Source organism: Danaus plexippus, chromosome 5 (assembly GCF_018135715.1).
Source record: "Danaus plexippus chromosome 5, MEX_DaPlex, whole genome shotgun sequence".
Classification (NCBI taxonomy): Eukaryota; Metazoa; Arthropoda; class Insecta; order Lepidoptera; family Nymphalidae; genus Danaus; species Danaus plexippus.
This window is the reverse complement of record NC_083539.1, coordinates 1,104,506-1,131,401: the sequence shown is the minus strand read 5'-3', so window position 1 is coordinate 1,131,401 and position 26,896 is coordinate 1,104,506. Positions and strand designations below refer to the sequence as shown.

The 26,896-nt window shown below is 28.6% G+C and overlaps 3 protein-coding genes across 5 annotated transcripts in view; 2 read left to right on the top strand and 1 right to left on the bottom strand.

Annotated features, from left to right (window-relative positions):
• Positions 1–236: 236 nt before the first annotated feature.
• LOC116769164 (BPTI/Kunitz domain-containing protein-like) lies at positions 237–1,963 on the top strand. The gene is made up of 4 exons (XM_032660191.2): positions 237–369; positions 889–1,077; positions 1,369–1,523; positions 1,631–1,963. The coding sequence occupies exons 1-4, from the start codon at positions 252–254 to the stop codon at positions 1,784–1,786; spliced, it is 618 nt and encodes a 205-aa protein (XP_032516082.2). The 5' UTR covers positions 237–251; the 3' UTR covers positions 1,787–1,963.
• On the bottom strand, positions 1,315–9,529 carry LOC116769230 (transmembrane protein 135-like). 3 transcript variants are annotated; one of them, XM_061528644.1, is made up of 10 exons: positions 9,391–9,529; positions 5,390–5,568; positions 4,884–5,017; positions 3,893–4,019; positions 3,547–3,698; positions 3,337–3,424; positions 3,062–3,214; positions 2,747–2,887; positions 2,430–2,596; positions 1,315–2,322 (listed from the first exon to the last, which is right to left on the bottom strand). In XM_061528644.1, the coding sequence occupies exons 2-10, from the start codon at positions 5,546–5,548 to the stop codon at positions 2,268–2,270; spliced, it is 1,176 nt and encodes a 391-aa protein (XP_061384628.1). In that variant the 5' UTR covers positions 5,549–5,568; positions 9,391–9,529; the 3' UTR covers positions 1,315–2,267. The 3 variants fall into 3 exon arrangements, with proteins under 3 accessions (XP_061384628.1, XP_061384630.1, XP_061384629.1); XM_061528646.1 differs by lacking the exon at positions 9,391–9,529 and adding an exon at positions 9,305–9,323; XM_061528645.1 differs by lacking the exon at positions 9,391–9,529 and adding an exon at positions 7,626–7,827.
• LOC116769064 (uncharacterized) overlaps positions 9,508–26,896 on the top strand; it is a 123,425-nt gene continuing 106,036 nt past the window's right edge. The window contains exon 1 of the mRNA XM_061528635.1: positions 9,508–9,608. The gene's annotated coding sequence lies outside the window, so the exon portion shown is untranslated. The remainder of the gene's footprint in view (positions 9,609–26,896) is intronic.

The window sequence follows — 26,896 nt, the reverse complement described above, 5'->3', positions numbered from 1 at the left end:
AATTTATATCACATTTGGAATTAAGGTACGTTAATATTAACAACCATTATTATTATATTTGTTTTTGGAATCATCGTATAACGTTACTAGATTAAATGAATGCACATTTGATAAATCAAAAATTAATAGGTTTCTATATTCATATGATATAGGTTCGAATGCATTTTAACTGTATGAGAAAATAAAACATTTTACGACAAATTGCAAGTATTTCAAGCAGAATTTATATATTTTATAGTATTTGTTGCAGAATGTCTTTCATATTGTGGTTTTATTTGTTTCACTGTTATCAACACGTGATTTGGGCAAAAATAAGTTATAATACGAACAAAGCAGTATTCGTAAGAGCTACGCCGTTTTATCCACAGGGTAAAATGACCTTGTTTCATACTCTTAAACTAATTAAAACATTAAACTTCGTAATTTTAATCATAACATAATAATTGCTAAGTTTATTTAAATTTTATCATTTATAAATAATTTCATTTATAAATAGAGCTTCCTTTGTTATTTTATATGGTAAAATGAGGGTGTAGTTCATCTTCTTGGCTACTTGATGATGTAGTTACAAATGCGTTTTGGAAAACTAAGAAACGAAGGAATAGGTAAGAAGGAATAGGAACAAGATGCCTGACTTAAGGCTTCTGGACTTCTGATATAAAGCTCAATAAATAATATAAAACTGTTATAGCTGTATAACTAAAAACATATGCAAAAGTGTAAATATCGATCAACATACTAAAATCCTATATAACAATTGAAGTCTGACAAGAGGTAGCGTCTGAGACTTGTAACTTAGAATTACAACACATAGCGTGGATTTCAATATTAATCCCGACAACATAAAACAATTTCAAACATAAATATTCATTAATTTTTCAATTTCAGTTATAGATCAAACATGTTTATTAAAACCGGATCAAGGTCCGTGTAGAGCTGACATAACGATGTACTATTTTGAGCCAACTACAAAAAACTGCTCAACTTTCTCGTGGGGTGGATGTCAGGGTAACGGTAATCGATTCGATTCGCGCTCCGAATGCACTTCGACCTGTTTAAGCAGTCCTAATCAACAAAGTAATTAGTTTTTGTACACATATTTTGTAGTATACAAGCGTGAAAGAAAAATAATTTCATTTCATTTAAAAAATTAATGTATCCCCAAGGATAGATATAGTCAAACGAAAAAATAAAAGGCTTTAGATTACAATTTATTTTGTATTATAGGAGATGAGATTTTCTTAGAGAATTATAAATATATCAGATTTCTCCTTCCGCTTTTAAGAAAAAGGAAATAGATATAAGATATATATATAATTTCGATAAATAATTAAAATTCTTACTATAACAGTAATTTATTGCTCTTAGAAACAAGACCGAAATGGTGTACATTAAACTTTGACTATGGATTTTGTTTCGGCGCTTTGAAGCGTTGGTATTATGATCCGATGTGGAAAGTATGCAAAGAGAGAATATATTCCGGATGTGGGGGCAACAAAAATAACTTTTATAGTCAAGAACAGGTAGGTACATATAAATATATCAAAGTAAAGATCATCCCGAAGAATATATCATCGTTTAATCACGAGTGGATACTTTAAGAATGATTGCTTGTAAAATAATCTTACAGTGCGATGCGATTTGTCGGTTTGGAGTCGGACCTTTGACAGGAGTGCATAAAACTAAAGATAACATCAAGAAAATTCTCATCATTAACCCATGGAATGCAACTTCTAAGAGGAGTAAGATTCAAACTATACCTTCGTCCGCGGCACCGGTTATTTAAAATATGAAAAACAGTTAATCTCAGTTGTTTTATTGTCATTAATTTAATTCATACATCCATTGTCCAGAAATATAACATTGTGTGAACTAAATTGTACAAAATAAATATATATTCCGCCATATTTATTACTATTTGTTACATATAATAAAGTAAAATATGTGAAATATAAAAAAAAAACATTCTCACTTTGTTATACTATTACAAAAAACAGATTTACATTCATACGAGCTTGTTTAATTCAATAAAATTATTGTGCCTGTGTTTAAATTCATCACAATGGACATATAAGTCGTTAAGAAGTACTCTAATATAATTTAAAAGTAACTTATAGTAGTTAACTTATTATTATTTAAACCTTGATACCTTTAATTTCCCCATCCTATTCTCTTGCGTGTTCAAATATTCTCGTTGCTTACAAATCTGTGTATGATCTTACTTATTTTCCAGCAAATATTTTAAATTATGTCCTATTTTAAATCCTTCACTTATAATCTTTTGAAACCACAGTTAATAAATTTTTGTGTATTAAATTGGACCTGAAATAATTCTCAGTTATAACCTTTAATAGGGTTAAGTCTAGACTAGATATAATTAACAACATGTACATGAATAAAATATAATCAAATATTATAAATGATCTTACAGTCCATTACTGACGCTGTTCATCACATTAATTACATATTTCGGGCAGACTTCGGGGTCCATACATCTAGCATGGTAGAGTACCCCTTGAGAAATACAGTAAATGATTACTGTAAACGGTATTTTCTCTGGTATCATTTTCTTATCGTAAAGAATCGTTGAGAAAATCTACAACACATGTCCGTACAATAACATAATTGTTCAAAATTTTTAAAATAAAAACCAATAAATATATGTTAATTATAAATTAAATGAGTCTTGAAAACTATTAAAGACGTCTTATTTGAATTCATAGATAAAAATAAAGAATGATTATACCTTGAAAGCGCCTGTCAAAGACGCAATAGCAAAACCTAAATTTGGTTTAAATATGAATGATAAGCCGGCGATATAACCAGCAGGTAACGCATACAACGCGGAGTCGAAACCTTGCTTTTTACACAAGTAACACACGATCGCCTAAAACAAATTAAAAAATTTGCACCAAATACATTGACATGTTTAAGAATGATACGTTTTGTAATACGTATAATATTGAAGTTAGTAATATGAAGGTAGTCCATCTAAACAACAACATTTTAGAGGTATTACAATATAATATAACATGAATCAATTATGAAAAGAATATCATACTCTGTAAATACCGATATAGCTACCGAAAAAAAGAGCTATATCAAGGTGCCTCCATCGTAAGCTGGATAAGGCTCTCATGGGCGTCCCTATTTTGGGTAACAACAATTTCGCCAACGCAAATGCTAAGCCAAGACCAAAATTTTGTAGGTAACCCTGAAAATAATGAAAAGGATCAACTAACGCAATGCTAAATAAAATGTCATTAAATATTAGCTTCAAAAATATATAAAAATCACACACTTCATTTTAATTTTTTTAAGTAGCTTATTACCTACTTTGGCAATATATTGAAAGCAGGATCCTGAATGCGGGCAAACATTTTCTACTTCATTTAATTTCCTCACCTTTTCTGGGGTAAACAACCTTCAAATAAATAAATGATTTTCAATTGTGTCCTTTATACGTCTATATTAATTATGAATTCTGAAACTGATGGACATTTGAAAAAAAAATTCTTTCTTGGACTTTTTTTTTTCAAAACTTACCATAATATTGGGGTTCGTTTTTCTTTGTCTCCCTCTAGCCGCATAAGATAAAAGAGTAGAGCGCTACCGACCATAAACAAAAATACCTGTTTTGTTTTAGTTATGGAAATATAACCTGCCCTCTCTAAGACTCGCATCCAATATTCTATAAACTGAAGATATGAAATATGAATGATATGTTAACTTTAGCAAAAGTTTTTCATAAAGCTGACTGACTGATGAAAATACATTAGTATCTGTATGTTTTATTTTAATATTATTTCTCTAACATTTTATATTATTTTTGTAGTACATATATAAGGTTATGAGATAAGTATTAAAGTAAAAACAATAAAAAGACATTTACCAAATTAAAAAATAGATTAGTAACTAGACCCCTCCTTTTTGGTGGCTCCAGAAGTATTGTGATGCCATTTAAAGTGGACGGTACAAATAGATAGGTGTAATACGTAAATTTTCTTCCTAGCATCCATCTGAAAAGAAACTAAAAACGTCACATGTGTATATATATATACATATATATTTTTTTCATTTCAACTAATATTTTCGGATTAGTACGTGTTATTTTTATTTTTAAAACTACATACTCGCGACGTTTCGGTTACTTTTTAACAACCGCGATTACGGGCAGATCTCTCATCTTTAAAAATCCGAAAATATGAGTTACAATCAAATGAATACTCGCGATAATCTTAGATCTCATTATATATACGTACATGTCTAGCAATATCTTTTTTTATATATTCTGTAATTATAAAAAAATATATACATGTATTTCTCATTGTAGAAACATGTAATTATTCCCATTATGAAATACAGTGTTAATGTTTAAGTGTAACTAGCGAAGCTTGTAAACGAAGTATGTAATGATGTAACTATTGTCTGTGTTTATGCAACACCTAATAATGAAGATTACACGCTTCGCTCATTATAATACAATTTTCTTTTAAAAACTTCCACATATTTTTTTACTAAGTATAAATTTATTTTCTTTAATATTTCAGTAACAAAATATAAAATAAAATATTATTTAAATGACTAAAGTAATATTTAAAATAGCTAAATTCACTTAATCATTTTAATACAAACGGTCTTGTATTTTTTATTAAACAATCACACAACTACAATACTGTTTTGTATAACATTTTGCCTTAAATAAAAATCCAATATGTTAGTGTTCTTTAGTTACAGACACGAAATCCTGAAACATACCTAGTGTATCCGTTTTAAAACATTTACAACAAAGGACTATAATTCTTTGAAATAATATTCTTTAGTATTATCGTATAAAGAATTTAAATAATTATACAAAGTGAATACTTTTTACTCATTTGTACCTGAAAAAGCAACTCAATGTTATGCTGGACCCGCTTATAATCATACCAAGTAGAGTAGATCGTACGTAATATTCGGCCGCCTTCATTAACTCTTTTTTACTTAGAACTTTCTTCCCTTTTATTATATTTTGTAGCTGAAAAATTCATTTAATAAATTACGATCTAGTTTTTTGATTGATCCAGAAAGAATCTACGTGGCAATTAATAAAACATAGCTGAGTATAATAAATTATAATATTTTTAGTATATATATTTATTGTTACACATTTAATATTAAGAAATTTCCTGTTTTTATTTGATATTCTATGACGATGCGATTAAATTCTATTATATCTCCTTTTTTAAACCTTTGAAGGAAAACATATGTTGAAATATTTTATGTCTAGACATACATCTTATCATTGAACGAAAAATATCTCCTAGATAACTAATTTACGTTAAGTCATAGTATTTCAAAATTAATACAAATTACAAAATAGATAACGATTGTTTCTGTATTTTCTTACCAAATGAACGATTAAATAAAATTTGGCGCTTCCATACAATGAATTTTTATAAGTTGATACAGATGACGTGAAGCAACTTCTGTCCCAAGGATGCATGAGAACACTACAGTGGAGATCCTTGCAGCAGCTTGTGAAAAGATGCTTGCTTATTTCCGTCATTTTTCACCTCTCACAAAGACCTTGAACAAACAGAATCACTTAAGTTTTAATTGAATTTAGTTTTTTTCGATAGTATCATTGGAAAAGGTATTCCATAGAACGTTTAAATAGTTAATATTTTGATAGCTAAGATTTCCGAGACTATTTATTTGAATAAAAATTTTGATTTTCGAGACTATGTCGTATAAAAATAAAATAAAATAAAATAAAATAAAAACGTTAAGTATACCCGAAAATATTAGTTTTATTTTTATAATATTTTTGTGTATTTCTATCACAAGCATAAATATTAACTAATTATATATTTATATTTATTTACTAAAAAAATTACCATTGTTAAAAAATACTTTATATTTTAATGGTTTTATATAATTGTAATTTAAGTATAAACGTATATACATTTCTTATTTTAAAACAAACCAGACAATTGGCCTACTTTCGACCCACACTAATAAACCTGCGCCTACACTTCATTGTTTTCAATTGCTCATAAAAACGCCATCAATTTTAGACAATAGTTTGTACAATCATTATTTATATTTTAATTAATACACTAATTTATTTCATTGTTTCTTATAAATATATATTTGGGTCGGCTTAGTAAGTCTAGAGGTAATGAGATCTAAGACTTTCGCGAGTGTTCAAAACTAACAAACGGTATGATCACGGTAGTTTACCGTGATCACATTTGCTGCAAAGTAACTGAAAGGTCGGGAGTAGGTTGATTTTAAAATAATAAAATACGCGTAGTAAATGAAAAATATTAGTTTCATTTAATTGTGGAGGTATAATGGCATATATTGAAGTGCTCATTTAGAGACACGTAAATTTAAACTTCGTTTTAGTGAAAATTTTTGAATATAAGAATAAACAGTTTATTTAAAAAATCAAAGGCCATATCATATGTACGTATATACCTAAAAAGAGGTTTATGGGTATTTATTTCTTAATACAGTATTTATTTCTTAATTCTCACTATTTTATATTACATGGTAATCACTATTATTCTCTGATTGCAAATGTGTCTGCGTATAACGTATAACGTGATTCAGGTATTAGACTCCAGTCAATGTTCACTTGTACTTTATATCAGTATGCAAAGTTTGTTTGCTAGATCAACAAATGGGTACGTGCCTCTATCTAAGAATGAAATTTGCATGTTAAATTTTGTATAATTCAGTTAAAATTTTAATACTTGTCAAGCTATTTAGAACGGTACATGTATATTTTAGAGTCGAGAATTCTGTACAGCTGCTAACTATTTTGCTTAACATTTCAGAAAATCAATGTTTTTTTTTTTAAAGAAGATATCAAAATAAATCTTTAAAGTAGAAGTTAAAATATAATTCAGTCTTATAAATGTTTTAAATATTTCAGTTCTTAATTTCCAACTTCAATAAATTAATGCATTTTAATTGTAACTGGATTTTTATTGCTATTCAATAAACTTTTATTTTTGTAATTAAACGACTTACTTTCAATAAATAACGTTAAGCTTGCACAAATAATTTAAGGATCGATAATATAAAAAAAAAACATACACATATTTTTCAAAATAATATGGAATTACATTATCGTATTAACGTTTATGTATTACAATAACAAAGCACTAAAACCTTGTAATCTTTTTTATCTGCATATTTTGTTTTAATCCACATAAAGTAATGTTTTCTAAGCACACATTATATACAAATATGTTGAAATACAAGGAAAATATATTATATTCATCTAAACCGTTATAAATCAATTTAAATTATCAACAATATTATGTAATATTAACTAGTTTTTTGGCGACTGGCTTTATATACTTGATGTTGGAGAATCTAAATGACATTGCTATTAACATAAAACTTAAAAAAAAAAAAATTTTTACTTTCGTCTGTATGCTCATGTTTAAAATGTAATAAATAATATTAGATTTTAAGTACACATTGTTAACAAGTTACTTATCTAAGTGTCTCCTTGTATTGTCACTGATCAAGACATTAGCACTTTGTCTTGTTCTACTTTCAGATTATTCCGTTTATGACGAAATGGATTAAATACTTAAATGCAAGTCTATGATAGTGTGACTCACCCTGATAAGATTTATCTCTTAGTCATTAATGCTGTCTTATCTGGACTTATCTTTAAGTGAACGCCTGTTATTTTGAAAGACGAACTATATACACAATACACATTAATAATATATTTTTTAAACATTTTATTATTTACGTAAATGATACCAGTGTTTTTTATTTCACATTTTTTTATGAAACACCATTACAACACTCACGGATGTTTCAGATCGTTAATTTTTATTAAAAATGATGCTATTAAGAGAATTTTATAATTAACATATAAATTAATATATTTAAAAAAAATACGTTTTTTTTACACGCACACCGCGGCGATATTGACTGAATGCATATCGTCTACGTATTGACTCTTATTATGTGCGTTACCCCTAATACGAATTTTTAATTGTATACCCAAACACTGACAGTTTAAACGTTTTTGCTGTACTAGCTTTAAGTGATTATTTTATTATGATATGTTCTATTAATCAGCGTTTCATAACAAAACACCACGCATTACTGAAAATGAAATAAAATTGAAAGACATCGACTATTTTTATTTTCTAAGCAACGAACATTATCCGTCATTTTTTTAAAGAATTTTATTTATAGAAAAAATAAAAATATCATATTATTCATTTATTATTATCTACATAATATTTTTTTTATTACGTTTCAGTATTCCTGTATGAATTTTATATAAAGCAAAAAATGCTTCATTATAAAAATAAAATTATACAAGCTTACCTACCGTGTTTAAAAAAAACGTTAAAGTTTAATTTATTTCGTTGATGTACCATATATTGTTATTTTTAATAAATGATAAAAAAAATAATATTACAATTACTTCTTTTAAATATATTATATATATATATATAATAATTAATTGTCATCAATGATTGGATGTAATTTTCATTATGTGTAAAAGAAATAATAATTGCATTGTCCGCAAACCGACGATCCTTCGATTCGAAGTACGTTTGCGTAACGCAATTACTAGCATCGCATGAATAATCAATGGAAACAGGGCAATTTACAAGTCAATCGCTAATAATATATTAAAATTATCTAAGTTTTTCTTGATATATTTGTAAACATTAATATTTATTTTATTCCAGCATCAAATTTTACAAGTTAATATATTATGTAACATTTGTGTGTGTATAAAATTGCAGTATAATTTTGTTTCTTTTAAATATTTTATGGGGAATGTGCAGAGTGAATCTATATATTCTATTTTTGTAAGAAACACTTGATTTAGAATGAATATTTTAACAAAAATACACAAGAACATTATATTGTTGTTTATAAGTAAAGCGAGATATTACAAGATTAGCCTAAATTGTAATATTTTAAGCAGATTGTATGACCTCCGCTGTAAACATTCTTGAAAACAGTAAATACAGACTTTGTAGAAACGTTTGAAAAATATAACCTTTGTTCTATCCTAGAGCCGCTGGCGTTTTGAACCTTTGTTACAACTACCTCAATAATGCAACGGTAAGGTTATGAAAAATTCTACGTTAGACATATGTATATACTTCAACTTTTATACTTTTGTATAATTTTTGTTATGTCATTATGCAACGTTAGTAATTTTAAAAACTTAAATTAATTCTAGTTAATTCGATCGAATAAGCGCAACCTTAGTATATGTAAAGCAATTTATATTAAATGAAAAGGTTCTTATAGTACATACATAAAGTTACATTTAATCTCAGAGTTTATTTGAATGAAAAATAACTATATGCTCTCATTTAAATTATGAGTAGGGATCAACCTCACCTCACTTCACTTTAAAAAAAAATCAGAACACTTTTAACTAAAAATATATACGTATATTTAAAAATTCTTCGACATTTTCACAATTCACGTTTCATTGACAGAACGTCACTCACAACACAACACTTCAGCGCAACGATTGTAAAACAATTGAGTGGTTTAATTATACACAGTTATTTTATCGGATGTTTTGAAATGTTCAGAGGAACTTCACTTGAAAGGTAAGGAGATAATGAAACTAAAAATATACAACGTCCACACCAAATAAACACGTATTTTATAACAGCAAAGATTTTATTGAATCTTAGAACTTATGAAGTTAGAAAAGAAGAAAAAAATATATTTAGGAACAATTAAATGTAAGCGTATTTAATATTTAATATATTTAACGTCTTCGAAACCGCTCACATATATTATTTCAAAGCTATTAATAAAATTTAAATAGATTTTAGTTAAATAGTAAATATATGTATTAATTTCTAGAATAGAATGGATTTTAAATAATATATCATTGGAAATATAGCTGTATAGTTCTTGTAATACTTACTCTAAAATGAAGTCAAAATTTAAAAATTATTTTACAACATTTTACTTTTTAATGTTTTAATATAACGTGTCTTAAATAGTGATTTTTTTTGTTATGGCTTACATTCTAAGTAATATCATCGCGATATAACTACGTTCATAAATTAAAGTAAAATGTTAACAGAAAAAACACATATAAAATGCACAAGTTACATTATTATTAATATTTAAATAATATTTTTAAATATAATATGAATATACTACGAAAGAACAGTACTTTTTATTGTTAAGATTCACATAAATTTGCTTACAATTATATACAATAAATGTATTTCTTTAAATCATATTCCTTAAGAACTATTTCTTTAACGAATTAATTTTTTTTTTTACAACTCTCAAAGAAGTAACAATAATATAAAATATTATTGTTATAATTATAATAAAAATAACATATCGAAAGATATGTGTAAAATATTTAATTTGATATTCCTAAACTAAGAAAAGGTGAATAAAACGAGAGGTATACTAGACGTATAAAGATATAATCCGAACTATTTAGAGCCGGGCATTACGCCAATAGGACAATGTCAGAGAATAGACCTTGCTAAATAAGCACTGATACATCATCATCGTTTTATTTACCATTTGAAGGTTTTTTTTATACTATTTATCAAATGAGACATTGCGTCCAAGATAGGAGACTTTAATTTAAAATTAAAATGACAGTATAATTAGTTATATTTTATTAGTATCAAGTATCTGTAATTAGGAATATTAAACGCAGCGTATTGTGATAACTAAATCGCGTAGAGGATGAGGGAAGAACTATCTATTGAATAGGAACAATTAATAATTGAACTATTGACGTATATTCCTAGTTATTGACAAACAAATTGTTTAACTGCCGCTGAACTGTGTTGCCATCTACGTGGCAGTTCTTAGACGTTTTTGGTTACAAGAAGCGACGTAATTTTTTTATTATTATTTCCTCTTAATACACATAATGAATATATTCCTATTATACAAGTACTTAAAACAATAGAAATTTATATTATTCTATACATTTATCCAAATATGTACCTACTGGATTTTTCCCGTTATTATATATTATCTTCTATAACAATAAATATTGTCTTCACTCCAAAACAGCGCTGGCCTCAGGCCAATATTAATTTCCAGTATGCATACATTTTCAAAGAAATTATATTTTTTTAATAAATAATCTAACAAAATATATTTTAATACAAAGATGAGATTACTTTTATGTTTAAATTAACAATAAAAACTCTTTTACAAAAGCAATTGAGACGTGTACACATTATTATATTGTTTACTGAAGTTAAGTTTAAAATTTTTAAGAAATTGTCATAAGAATTTAAAAAAAAATGAATAAATGTTAGAAATATTAATATGTATATTGTGTGAGTAAAATAATGAGACTAATATTTTACGGATCCCAAATATTCTCATGGACATTTTAATTATTCTTACAGGCTACTTTTGTTTAAGAAAATTCAAATCAGCTCATTTATATCAAAAAATAGACATCCTTGGCTCTATAGAAAATGATAAACTAACAAAAGCTGACGATTCATGAAAACTCAATAGCGGGAACTGAAAGGCGAAAAATAAAGATGCCATCATAAAGACGGGTCCGAGAGAGATGTAAAAATTGTTATCGTTAATACTGTCTTGTAAACGAATGCTCGCAGTCTGTCGTAAAAGTGTACATTCTTTAGAATTTACTCTAGCGAAAGATTTGCAAGGATGTGCCCTTTATGTTTAGGTAAAATAAATTTTAAAATCACTGTAGTTAGCGAGATAAACACATGTTTAAAAATATCTACTGTTTTTTCATATTTATCTAAAAATTTTAAACTTGCTGATATAATCGTTTGATTTAAAAAACGAAACGGATTTTTTTGTAAGTTTATTCTTTTATAATGTTATCAGGAACAGTAATGGAATAAAGAAGGATCTAAAAATCTAAAAATCTATACTATAATCTGCATTCATTTGTTTTAGCTAAGCCTATTAATATTTTCCTTCCTGTATTACTTTTGTATGAACTTTTATATAATTAATTGCATTTGGATATATGAGATTGATGAATTATATAAAATATGTAAATTTATATCAAAAGCACTAGACGAGAAATAATGACAGCTATTTAAAAATAAAAAAAATCACATTTTAATGCAAATTATAAAATAGTTAGATTTCATAAATATGAATTCCAAGGTATAAATTGTAATAATATTAAACAACATACTAATTTTAAGAAGTTCCTAAAAATATAGTTACAATAGGACAATTCTTATTTGTAATATAATATAGGTAGGCGTTGAATCATCTCTACGATACTCTCAAGTCTCATAGAAACAATCTTCTACTAACTGAATAGGGTCAAATTCATCAAGCACTTCATTAGATTTTTAATTGAAATCAGAGTTAAACAATCACATTGTGCTTCATAAAAACATGAGTATTTTATAACAAAAAAATGATAGTAGTTACTAGATTTATTGTGATGACGTTACTGTTGTTTAAATTCACGATATTAAATAGCTCATAGATACGTTTTACAGTATAATAAAGTGTTATGCTAATGTCACATCCATAATATTTTTTTAAGTGAATAAAGAGCAATGTCATCAGATAAATGTCTTTCATGACTCATTAAAAATGGCCAGCCGACTAGACTTATTATTTGCTACATTCGAGAACCCGGCTTTGTTTCTGTTAAAGCTTTGTGGGCAACCGTTGTGGATATTATTGTTTCAATATACAAAAAAGTTTTAATCTTAAAAAGTTCCATCAACATTTTTATTTCCTTCACTTTGGAAATTTTCTTTTAAGTCGTAATGATCCCAACACAACAAGGAATACGCCTAAGGATTATCAAATTATTGTATAACATTACGGTATATTTAAAACTTCTACTTGTTATATAAAATTATTACAGAGTGGTTACTCCAAGTTAGCGAGGTCGCACTACATACGGTGCGATATATCTTTTTATTTCTTATGGAAGCAACGTAGGTGGTAGATTGAGAAACGTTATATGGTCCGGGTATAATGTGACAGGAAAATTTGGACCAGTGTCGTTCTTAAACTGTCACTTAATTTGAGAAGGTTTTACAAGTATTTTATATCGACATCCAAGTCTTACTGACCAGACTCAACGAACATAGTTAACTAATAAAATCAAATAACTCAATGGGAATATAAATTAAATATTTCTATAAAAAATCAGATTACAGTGAAACGATTTCATATCCATAAATTATATTTTATTAAGAGTTTTAATGATAGATATAATATGATCAAAAAGTAGGTAATTAAACTCTTGTACCAAAAATATTCATCGGATACAACATTTTAAAATTTGAAACTGATTGTGATACAACATTCGCGCTACAGTTGCCAGGCTTTAGTTGTTGGTAACTCTTTTTTAGTTTGATTATTTGTTCGAACCAAAAAGATTATGTTTGCGTGTAACAAAATTAAATGAAGATTTGAAGTAACTAGTACAAAGAGTTTTTATGCTTTTAAATTGTGTTTATATATATTAATGTTGAGTCGTGGTGGCCTGAAGGTTAAAGACCCGCCTCTCATACATGAGGGCGCGGGTTCGAAACCTGGCAAGTACCAATGTGATCTTTTCCGAATCATATGTACTTTCTAGGAGTACTTAGACACCACTAACGGACGGTGAAGGAAAACATCGTGAGGAAACCTGGTCTTATAATTTCAAATTATAAGATTGAAATCGCCAACCCATCCTGAGCAAGCGTGTTGATTAATGCTCTAACCTTCTATATGTGAGAAGAGGCCTTTGCTCAGCAATGGGGTTCCTATAGGCTGATGATGATATTAATGTCGTACGGATTATTGTAGCAGTAGTGGTCGGTACAAAAAAAAATATTTCACGAAAAAACTTTCGCTACTTATTGTTACACAATGCATCTATTTTCTAAGTAAATAAGATTTTTTCTATCTTAGTAAATAGGAAACAAAAAACACATATGACACTGAAATTTTAAGCAAACGTTAAATAATATTTATCAAAATTTAAGTTCGAGGTTTTACTTATTTAAAAACACTTAAAATCTTTCAACGTAAAACCCAAATACGGGACGGCAAGACCGCGGCCCGCTTATAAAATATGCTGCTAAAATATGAGCTGAGGGAACACTTCAGAAATACGTCTAAAATTATGTATTTCAGGTTATGAAAATAACAGTGATTCATTGTTCCAGAAGTGTATTTAATATTTATGTGTATTAACAGATTATTTATTATGTAGATGCAGACGAGCTATATACAACTAGCATATAAGACAACTTCTACTAATAAATTTATAGAACAAAATCATTACAGGGAAAAATGTATGTAATATAAAGTGAAATCTAATTCGAAATGATCTTTATTTTAGCTACGTTAGGATTAATGGAAGGACAAAAGTAAATATTTGGCCTCATTTTATCATTAGTTAACCCGACAAACTTTTGGAACTAACAGGAGGAAAAACTACCAAGTATTTTAAATTAAATTTGCTTTTGCAGCGATTACTTTTTATATGTCAGCCACGTTAAAGCGAAATAGTGGAAAATGGTTGAAAATATTTTATTTATTCAAAGAGATAATGAAGAACGTCCGGTAATAGTAAAAGTCGCGGTCTTCTATCTACCTTCAGGTTTAAGAATCAACACCTTCTCTCTAATGTGCATTTAAAAACAATTATTTATACGTAAGAAGTGTATACTAGACAACTAGACTAAATGTAAATAAGTATTCAAATGGAAAAAGAAATCCTTTATTCATGTTTTCAATTACAATATTTTTCCAAGCAGGCATAAATTTAAAGTGTTGAAAGTTGAGAACAAAGTATGTTTGTGCGTCCAGCATTGCATTGAAATAGAGGCAACTATCCCGCTGCATATGGTGAAGACTGGCAAACTTCCATGTAGAATATCGGCCACTTTATTGCCTTATGTAACTGTTTAGAGAAGTTAAAAAGCTACTTGTAGTCGTTTAATTTGCTTATAAATAATCATACATTTATGTCTTTTAAGTTAATTAGCCTAGTTCGTGATAAATATAAGTGTGGCAGTATTTATCAGCAATTTTAAAACGAGTTTTTGCCAGCGACTTCGTCCTCGAGTTCTTCGGAATTAAATTCAGGGAGAAATGTATGGGGTTTGTTAAAAAAAATAGATATGGTAACCAACCGTCAGCGTCATTTAAAGTTTAAGTCACGCGAATTTACATACAATACAACTTGTATACCTTAATCCAATAGAACCTTCTGTGAAAATTTAAATAAATTATAGCCTATGTTTTATTCCGACGTGTTTTAGATATCTCAAAAAAGTTACATCTAATTCCGTTTCTTAGCTTTTACCTGAGATAGCAACAAACATAAATACATACATTCATGCTCACAAGCTTTCAAATTTATCATATTATTATGATGAGGGAAATAGAGGAAATGTAATGAATTTAACTTTCTTAGAAATTAATCATACTTAAAAATATTAAAATTCTGAAGACGAATTTAAACATTCTTAACAGAATATAATTCCTGTTACATAAAAAATATATTTAAGTTTTAAATAATACCTTAAAATGAATGAATTGTTCAAAGCAGGAATTGTGAAGTTTGGGCAATCGACTCAAGTTTGCCACCGGCCAAAACGGTAGACCGATATTGTATAGTTTGGCTTAGAATTGTTTGAGTTAAAAATAAACTCTTCCTATTTTTGTAGAAGCGCTACAACTTGGGAAAGGCTTTGTTCATTCTTTTTGATTCACGAAATTACATCCTTTCAATTTTGTTGCGGTCGAGTGAATTTAAAAGGAGTTCTATTAAGTTACTTATTTTGTTGATCGTATTTTATACTTTTGTGTATTATTCTGTTTCCCCTTTATATTAAAATATAACAATAATTTTAAAATTTCGTATATTTCCATATCTTTACTAACTTCGTAAAATATTAACAGTTATTCACATAATTTACTAATAATATACTTTATAACTAAAATAAAGATTTCAATATGCAAAACAAATAGTTAATCACCAGTAAGGATAATCAGTCACATGAAGGAAATAATTAAATAAATTAGTTTCACTATAATTACAATTTCAAATATATGTATGGCAGTAAAAAGTGTTTATTGAATAGTACAATGATGCTTAAAAATATTCAACAAAATTTCAAAAACCTAGAAGAAGCTATTGTTGAAGTATGTCCACTATATTTAGTTGGATAACTTAAGAATATTTCTCTTTTAATAAAAACCTATAATTTTTATCCACTTTCAAAATTGTTGCTATTTATAAACGCAAGGCGTCACTTTAATGCCGTACATAAAAGCTACCCACCTGTTCTGCTTAAAAAAAAACATTTAATAAAACATCATATGTTTGTTTTCGGAAAGCTATAAATAACAACAATATGTTTTGTAGATTATCTGCTAACGTTCGTCTGTTCTGTACGATAACGAAATGTTTATGAATATTGCTCATTCGTCATTTTTATAGATCAATTACCGAAGCCCGTATTTTCTGCGAATAATACAATTTTTTTATTATGCAAATGTGAGATTTTAATAACAGTATATATTAATTATAAAACATCAACAAGAGTTCTTAAAGAATGCTGCATTGACGAGATTGAAGGTCTTATTAATAAAGATTATAATTAATCATGTCATCGCGTTTATACTTAGATATAAGTAGCAAGAAATACAGAGGCTGTAATCAACTCCCTAACCGTAATTTAATATTCGACTTCTTTTAAGTGCTCTCTTACCGGGTAAGTCTTCAGTTACTTAACAGTGTTGGGAAACATTCCTGTAAATGTAATCGATTTCGATCCTATAAATAATAATATGACCTATACACTGAAAAGAAAAAAAAAAATTTATTATAATCGTGTCGTGACGTAATGATAAAAGTTTAATAAAATTTTTCATCATTAATGATTAACTATATTAATGTTCTTCAAATATCAAAATAAGGTTAAGGTTAAAGATTTCATATAAAGGAATACCAAAAATCCTGTAATTTCTTTTCTTTAATATTCTATTTGTTTTACCTTCACGGGAAATTACGTGGTAACTGAGTAAATAACCGATTTTTCTCACAATTCTAATAGCTTCCACTCACAATTTCACCAAATATTCTTTGAACGATTATGACCGAGTATGGTCTTAAAAAGCTTAGTGCATAATGTATATACGTATGTTAAAAGCAATAGAATCGCAGTTACAGTGAATTAAAAAATCATTAAACATAAAGTCACTGGGACTCTATACATTATGGATTTTATTTTTTATAACTTAAATGATACCAAACGCGAAATATTCAACCGTGAGAATAATATAATAATGTAATTTTTATTTCATTTCTATTTATTTCATTGAGTTTAGAACAATATGTGAGAGAGATGGAATAAGACATTTGTTTTCTTCTCACTCAAAAACTTTAATGAAAAAATCGGTTTCTTTTATGTTCTTTAAAAAGAAAATAATTCGTAAAAGTTTTTTTTTTGCTTCATAAAATAAACATAACTTACATTTAATATAAGAATCAACAATTATAGAAAAGTTGACTACAGTCAACTTTCAGAGCCAATTGAGAAGATTAAAATAATATGATATTTTGCAGTTGAAAGAGGATTATTACGATAAGAAATCGTAGCACAGAGGATTATTTATTCTGTACTTTCACCTTTGTAAAAGGATAACACTGAGATCGAAGCATTTCTTGCATTTTAATTATATACATACTTTTAACAAAAGTGTAAGTGATAAAATAATCACATATTAATGCGTAATATTTATTACGTCCCCAATCCTCAACCTTCATCGCAGTCATGCAAACAAAAAAATACTTTTTTATTGTATGAAAACCATTAATTTGTTATATTACATATAATATAACATGCTGTCTTGATATATATATATAAATAAGTATACAAGGGACAATTATACTTAAAAAAATATATGTCGATCAGTTTTAACCTATAATTTGTTATGTTTAAGTATCCCTGTGTTATTGTATCTATGTATGTAAATTCTTACCTAGTCGATTTTAGTCCCCTACTTCAGTCATCATCATCATCATCAGCCTATGGAGCCCACTGCTGAGCAAAGGCCTCTTCTCACATGGAGAAGGTAAGAACATTAATCACCACGCTTGCTCAAGACGGGTTGGCGATTTCGATTTCTTTAGTCACTTTATAAAAAATTACAAGTCAGTTAATAACATAATTCATGTGTCTTATCTTTATCTCAACACACCCTTCTATACCATGGATATACAATAAAATTATGTAGTTTACCGGCGTCGATATCCATATTTTTTTAAAATGACAACACTTTGCTTGCCGTACATTGACATCCAAAGTAAATGTGTTTTATAATTTTATAGAGACATATTTTTATTTAGGCTATGGCTTCATTCGCATGAATCGTGGAATAATTTGAAAATGTCAATGTTTTATTTTTTGGAGAAATAACACTCCAGTATGTCTGCTGCATGAGATTTTTTACAGGAATCTGAATAGTTTTTCCACGCTGATTTCAAAATACATATATGCCATTTTTTGTAGCAGCTCTAGTTTTGGAGTTATGAAATGGCAGGACTTTTCATAAAAAATGCTCATAGTTTAAGTTTAAAAAAAAAATTAAATATATTTATTCTGAATAAAATTTACTGTTTTTTTGGGTTTTCTAAAGTGAGATATATTATGAGAACTCTTTTGAGTGCTTTAACAATTATCAGCCATCATATGTTCTTTGCAGTACCCCTGATACCTCTCCTTCATAGTGCAAAATATCCTGTTGAAAGTGCTCTCCTTGTTCCTGACTTAGGTCACCGAGATTTTTAGGAAAATAATCTAGATGGCTGTGAAGGTAGTAAAGCTTGATATTCATATTTCATTCAAGCCGCTGGAATTGTATAAGCAACTATTCAACATTCTGAAAGTAGCCAAAAAATTCCTCCCTATCGAAACAAAATCTTTCCAAGCACATTTGTCATTTGGTTTATGAAATTTTTATCATCTATCAACTCCCTAATTTATGGGCCGTCGGAAATACCACCTTTGATTTTGTCACTACTCAATTTTTGCACTGTATTTGATACATTCACCATCATTGTTGAGAGCTTGCACGAACTGAAACATGTACTGTACATGGCTGCTATGATGTTGATGTGTCACTTAAGACTGATCGTATGGCAGATTTTAAGTTTTTGATATATCCACTTAGGGCAATTTTTAATGGTTTATTCCTTTGATTTCCGTTACACAGAAATAACAATCGTCATGATGGTTGAATGATCTTGGATTCCAAATAATGGGACCATTGTACTCAAAAGTGGGTCTTTTTTCTTATGCCCACAGCCACAAAGATTCAACACAACTTTTAAATATCAAACTTGGTATCCAAGATTTAGCGTTTGACGACAAAGGAAACCCCAAGGTGTCGAAGTAAGCCATTTTCACAAAGTCCGACACATTTAAACGAAATTTTTGGAACATGTATATTCACAAATAACACAAATACAATCAGGATTATTTAAATACGTCATTTTTGAGGAAGACTTAATGACATTTATAAAGGAACTAGTTAAGTTACACCGTCAGTAATATAAACTATCGACTACTTTGTAATTTCAACACGTTAACTGTATCTCACTTATTGGAGGAAAATTACATGCAACAAAAAAAGTTTGACTTTGTTTTCTTGTGTAATTAACCTTGGGTACAGTGTGGAGACATTATCTGTGTACACTCAATTAATGACATCTTGTTCTTAGATGGCAAAGTATTACTTAGTAGTATTTGAAAATAATATTTGGAATACTTAAAAGTGTAAGTTTTTAAAAATTCCAAATTAAATCCAGCCATTTTAATTGTCTTCTTGGTTATTTAGTAAGTCATTGACAGTTTATAAGTATATTTTTGATTGCGAAAATATTTAATTCAAGCTACTCCATAACGATACAACCCCATCATATTTAATTATTAAGATTTTTATTAAATATTGTGCAGATATTTTCTAAATAACTTTGACTATTAAAATACCCTCAAATGAAGGCATTTACATTTTTATTATCTTTCCACAACGTTATACTAAATATCAGATGTGTTGAAATAACTATAAAATTAACAATAGACGAGTAAATGCATGAGGGAGTGTCACAAAAACGACAACGATATTCCTTAATTACTAACGAAATTGAAACATTATTTTCATAAGAAAATAAATAACATAATTGGGTTTAATAAAATTATTTGATATTTATAAATCAATAATATTAAAATTTTATTCTATATTAAAGAAAATAATTTATAATCTGTGCAAAATTTAGCGCAGTTGACGGTAATGATTTAAGTCTTTATATGGAAAATTCGTTAAGAAATCTGACTTATAAACATATTATGTAATTTGTCAACTGTTGATAAATATTAATTTATAAGTATAGTATAACATTCCACAGACGTGATTGTTGTTTATTTGGGTCGGTTCTGACAGAAATCTCTGGCAGATCGAGATGCTTCGTGATAAATAAGATAACGACGTTGAGCGATGGCGGGCACATTTTACTCTCGACCCCACTCAGATTCGCACTCGTCTTGACTGTAGTAATAAAAGATTAAAATATCGTGACAATTTACCCGGTACATGTAATACATATTTAAAACTGGCCTGAGGCTAACGTTTTGAAAATATATTATGATGTTAAATTTAAGTTTAGATATTTATATAATTTTTTTGACTTTTTACATTGAATCGAGAATTCAATGTAAAAAGAAAAGAATTGTTCGAATTTATGATTACCACTCATTTAACTACAACATTTAAAGGAATAATTAAAAAAAAAATCTTCATATATAACTCTTGATATAAAAATACAGTAAGAAAATAACATATACGAATATTGTATGTATATATAAAACTAGCAATTGCTGTATATAAAACATTATAATGTATATTACACCTGTATATAAAATATTATAATTTACAATACACCTAATATACTAGTAGCACTTATGATTAAAGGGGTTAAATATGCTTCAACATAACGGGACACATCTCAACTAACATACGTGAAAAACGATGCCCAAAGCATTTTAGCAATGATTGAGAAGAATTTACTTTGTAATATTTTTTAGATAAAGGAATAAATATGACACTGAAGTTTTTTATCAAATTTTGGTAATGAATTCTGTATTAAAATATTGACATCGTTAAGTTTCTGCTGCAATTTAGTTTTCCCGATAGTAAAGATTTCTTTGAATATTATAATAGCTAAACTAACTAACTGGATCGATTCAGTAACTAAAGCGAAACAATTTCTTTCTTTAACATTTACTGATAAGCTAAAGGCAGGTTAAAAATTAGGAATATAATTAAAATTATTAAGTAAAAATAAAAATATATTTATTATAATTTTAACCCCCTATATTCATTAATTATTAAAGTATAAATATACTCGTATCACTTCAAATTTTTGATGTTTAGCTATACCCTTGACCTATAAATTAAATAAATAAGATGAACCTCAAAATCCGATGAAACGAAAAGGTTACCAGCTATTTCCTGAATATCACGACCCAATCGCTTTGCGAATTAACTGTCCCTGGCTCTAATCAGAAAATATTTATTAAAATAAATAAAATTATTAGCGTACCCTAGTGTACAATTTAAGATCCTTGTTGAATAGCAGCTCTGAATTTTATTATTTTTTTAAGGGCTTATCAACAATATAAACACAAACATTAAATATAATATCATAATTGCCTAATCCTGGTGTTTATATTTATTACAGACAAGCTCAACATTAATACAACACGTGTTACAAACAATATAATAATTTAATTATGATAAAGGAAAACAACAAAAAAACAAAACATAAAAAAATAGAGGAATACAAAAAATAAAAAGTATGTTTATAAACTTAAACTTTCCTGCAAATTAAATAATTATTAAGAAATCATAATATTGTTTTATACCTTAAACGTCGAGGATTATCATTAAAGATATCTGAGCCCAGTTTTTTCCACCAACTATTGTATACTTCCATTAATCTCACGACTAGGGATTGCATTCCTAAGTTAGTTCTAAACCTAGGAATGATTGATTGATGCAATAACTCGACTCCAAGATCTTTCTTTTCCTCGTAAACCGTACATTTCTGACATTTTGAGGCATTAAGTAACATTCTGTTTTTGCAACACCATTCGTGAATACGGACTAAATCGGCTTGCATCAATTCAACGTCTCCATTTGTTTTAATTTTTCGTGAAATCTTCATGTCAGCAAAGGGGGAGTATTTGCAATGACGAATTTGTTGACTGATATCGTTGATAAAAAGGAGAAACAATTCTGGCCCCAAATGTGAGCCTCGAGGAGGCAATATATCTCTCCGATTCATAATTATCGCTCACAACGGTCTGCACACGGTTCGACAAGTATGAAGCAAACCAATTCAACATGGCGTTGCAGATACCATACTGACTGTGGAGCAAATCAGTGAATATGGAACGGTCTACAAGAACAAAGGCACTGGCAAAGTCGGTTTCGAATATAGGTGTTGTTTAAGAAACTATAGCAATAGGACTATAATTATTGACGTAGCTAGTATCATCCTTCTTTAATATAGGAACTATGCGTGCACGTTCCACTCTTTAGGGAAAACACCGCTTGAAAAAGATTGGTTGAATATCTCCTTTAACGGGTATGCGAGATGTAAAGTGCATTTTTTAATAAATAAAGGAGGGATACCATCAGGCCTAACCCCTTTATTTGTATTAAATCGCTTAAGCTGGGTTAGTACGTCTCTCTCAGTAAGCATGACTGGGGCTAGTTTATTACAATTTAAAGATATTAAGTTCTTATTGATACAATTAAAATTAGGTGAGGAGTTGCTTTTAGCATTTGTATATAGATAACTAAAATGAAAAGCGAAAATTAGCTATTTCACAACCATTTGCAGAATATTTTTCATTTTAACTGTGCATTAAAGGGGGGCACTATTATCATAGAAAATATTATTAACATTTTGACAATCCTTGCAGCATTCCGACCAGTCAATGCTTTTTAAGGTTAAAGAAATTTTTATATAATCAGCTTGGTAAAAATTATGTTCTACACGAGGTGTACTATCTAATGTGAGAATGGGCCTTGTATCTAGAGATATATCAAATGAAGGGTGATAGGCGTCGACTTTACTAAGAGGAGTCGTTGATAAAATTTTGCAATTGGTGTTTGAAATTACCAAATCTAGTATTTTATTATCTACGTTAACAATACTATTGAATTGTTACAAAGCAAAGACTGCCAGGAAATCAGCGAGCGCATATCCCAAACGATATCTGGAATTATCTGCATTATTACCAATATTAATACTGGGGTCATATAAGGCACATTACAGTCTTTGTTCCCTTGAATGAAATTCAAATTCAAATCGCCCACTCTAAGGACATTATCAACCAATTCTGGTATTCTACTTACATTCTCGAGAAACGCGTTTAGGACATCCGCTTTAATAGGTGGTGGCAAGTCAACAACACAAATTTCAATTTTCACACAAGTATTACTATAAACTACATCGGATCCAGATATCTTCTCACGCACTCTCCCACGCGTACATTCTGCACGAGGAAATTACTCGTGATACGGCAACCAAAACACCACCGTCATTAACTTTGCTAGTCCGGGAGTAATCGCGATCTTTACATTTATATTTCACTCTCACATATATTGGAGTTTAACCAAGTTTCACTAAAGGTAATTATGTTATAATCACACTGGGCTACTTTTCATACACTTCGTTTGTCTTCTTGCGAATACCTTGGAGATTTTGGTAGTAGACATTTAGAGAAGCGATTTTAGGTTTTGTTTTCTTGTTATCATTCCTGGTGGCCGCAGAGATTGATTATTGAAGCAAAGACAAACTTTCAAGGGACTGGATGTGAATCGTCTGGGCTGTTTCCTTTTTTCTGCAAAAAACCCGACCATCGTGAACCCAAATAAATTTGTTATTTACTTTTTTGGCTTTTTGTCTTGTAGCAGAATACAAATATTTATTTTGTGGGCTTAAATGCTCACTTACGAAAATAGATTTTCGTTTGTTGCCTATGCCGAGATCCATGGAAGACAGCTTGTCATCATTGTGGATCTTGTTGAATTTGTTGACAGAAGCAAGAAGGTTGTCACGTACCGAACTATTGCAAATTTTTAGTATAACCACTCTAGTTACTATCTTTATTGAGTTTCACCACTCTTGTGACGTGTTGTAAGTCAGAGCTCCTCATTGGATTCTCTTCGACTAAGCTGAGTTGCTGCATGATGTTTAGCAGGTTTTCGTTTCTGTTCTCTGGAATACCATTAACTTCTACGTTACATTACGTTACACGCGTATGTTGTTCCATAGTTATCGCCTTATCGATAGTTTTTTGACAGTGGATTGTAATACTGTTTTCTTTTTCTAACTTGTCTATTAATACAACCTTTTCTTCCAGCTTGTTCTTCATTTCTTCTAGAAGGGTATTATTAAAAGATAGTGATTCATAAAAATAAGCGATTTTCCCATTTAGATTTACAAGATGTGCTGTAAGTAATTCGCTGATCGTGGATTTCAGTGCCATCTTGATCTCACTTCTAATTAAGTTACGTTAGTTGATATTTTATCAAGGGATATCATTTCATTTGTGTCTGATGTCGGTGTTGTATTGGGAATAGATACATTTCTAGACTTTATGTGTCGTCGCAGACTAATATTATCATTACGTTAGACGGGCGGAGCGGTTGAAGCAAGGGGAGTTATTTCCGTATTATACGTTGCGGTAATTAGGCATGAAGAACATTTCCAGTTTTGTTGTTGTTTGTTTGTCATTCAGTCATATTTTTTCTTTGTGATACTAGCACACTTCAAGTCATATATGAATCAACAGGCATTACACTTCATTTTACTATCTTTGATATTGCACTTACATTTGGCACATACCATGTTTGCATGTGAAGGCAGCAAAGTATTTTGACAAAAAAAAATTCTCGACGTTTGTTTAATGTGTCCGCTGCAAGTCAAAGCGCTGCCGCGATACGACGTTGCACTGTGGACGGACGCGGTGCGCGAGCGCTGTGCGAGTTGCCGTAGGGCAGGGACACGAATATGTTTTTAGGTTATTTGAAATGAAAAATGCACAGTTTCACAGGTTGATTAACTGAGTTTGCGGATTAACAACTGGCACAAACGGAAATACGATTTTTATTAAATTTTGGTTTATTAATTATGGATTCCGTATTAATATTATGTTTAATTTATTAACTCTCGAAAAATTTAAGTTATAAAGCATTAATGTAATATTAAAGTTACGACTAAATTACCTAAAATAGAATGATTTAATCTGAGCTACATGAATAAGATAATATCTATAGTAATTTGTTACCATCAGTTTAAAGTGATAATCTATTTACATTTTATATACTAGCTGTTACCCCGGCATTGTCCTTTTTTCATTTTCTTTGTATGATTTCGTGTCTGGGTTTCAATAAGGCTTATTCTTTAAATATAACATGTCATGTCATTGCCATAAAAAAAAATTACAAAATTATTATTTTTTTAATATTATGCATTTTACAGATTTTTTTTAAAAGAAAACGTTATAGAATAATTTAACAGTTATAAATAAAAACGAGGACACAAATAATTCAATTCACAAAGACCCGGGAAGAACATAGTCCGCGGTAGTTTTATGTATTCAAAGAAAATAAAATTTGTGAAGTAAACTTAAACTTTTTTGTGTAGTATCAACTATATATATATTTGTTGCGGTCAAACGAATAAATGAGACTTATAGATATGAAGAAAAATCTCAACTCAAGTGCCGAAAACCGTTTTTAATAACTTAATATTAAATCTCTGATATAAAATGTCACGTTCAATCTCAGGTAAATCTGTATCGAAATATAATGGTTTGTTTTTAAAATATTCTTTATAAATTACTTTTAAAAATAATTTTAATAAAATTTTTAGCTAAATGACGAAATTAAATTGTAAATGATTTATATTCCTAGAATATTCTGGATGACTTCTCATAAATAATGACATTTTTTTCTTCACTTTTATACTACGTGCTTATTATTATTTTTAATAAAATATATAATATTTGGTCTCTTATATTTCCACTCGTTTATCCATTTCACTAACCTAAGTATATTTTCTTCCGTTATTGTTTTTGTTGATGGGATTGCTCTAAACAATGTTTCGAGACGATCTCGAGCCCCGAGAGACTAAAACATATGAATAATATATGAATAGAATAATTCAATTATGAAAAGAAGCTCACAGAATATCGTAGCTATTGTTAAGGTTACGTTATGCAAGTAACATAATTTATATACCTTATATATCTTGACGCTTTTCTGAAGTTAACTTTTATGTGACGTACGCTATATGGAGACAAAATTAACTAAATACTGCAGTCAACATGCTTTGGCTATAAAAACCTTTTTTATGCAATTCTTATTGTATTCAATCATAAGGTGAAAGCATTGGTTTATTTGACGGTGTACTTATGTTAGTTACTCAACAATATGAATATATTTAAGGCGTCTAAAAAATATTAACGAACTTTTTACGTACCCCATTCACAACGTCTTGATTACTAACTAGTAATATGTAAACTAGTAATATAATAACTATTATTTGGTTTTTCGTATCAAATATACTATAAAAAATGCCAGAAGCGAATAAAAAGAAAATTGTATTAGATTTTTAATTTCTTAATTTTAGCAAATGAAAATAAAATATACCATTTTTTTTTTAAACTTTGTCTCTTTAGGCTTGTTTATTCTAGTACTAACGTGACTCAACTAGTAAGCCTATTCAAAATTTTCGATGCCTGCCGGATATATTCCCAAAGCCGGATGATGGTTGCCAAGAGATATATTTACCTTGAAT

What these genes read in the sequence shown, in the direction of transcription:
- LOC116769164 (XM_032660191.2), top strand. Translation starts at nt 252, where the DNA reads ATGTCTTTCATATTGTGGTTTTATTTGTTTCACTGTTATCAACACGTG. An exon ending in TACGCCGTTTTATCCACAGG is followed by an intron (nt 370 to 888) that starts GTAAAATGACCT and finishes TTTCAATTTCAG; the next exon opens with TTATAGATCAAACATGTTTA. An exon ending in AAGCAGTCCTAATCAACAAA is followed by an intron (nt 1,078 to 1,368) that starts GTAATTAGTTTT and finishes TATTGCTCTTAG; the next exon opens with AAACAAGACCGAAATGGTGT.
- LOC116769230 (XM_061528644.1), bottom strand. Translation starts at nt 5,548, where the DNA reads ATGACGGAAATAAGCAAGCATCTTTTCACAAGCTGCTGCAAGGATCTC. An exon ending in AAACGAACCCCAATATTATG is followed by an intron (nt 3,425 to 3,546) that starts GTAAGTTTTGAA and finishes ATTTATTTGAAG; the next exon opens with GTTGTTTACCCCAGAAAAGG. An exon ending in AACAGCGTCAGTAATGGACT is followed by an intron (nt 2,323 to 2,429) that starts GTAAGATCATTT and finishes GAATTATTTCAG; the next exon opens with GTCCAATTTAATACACAAAA.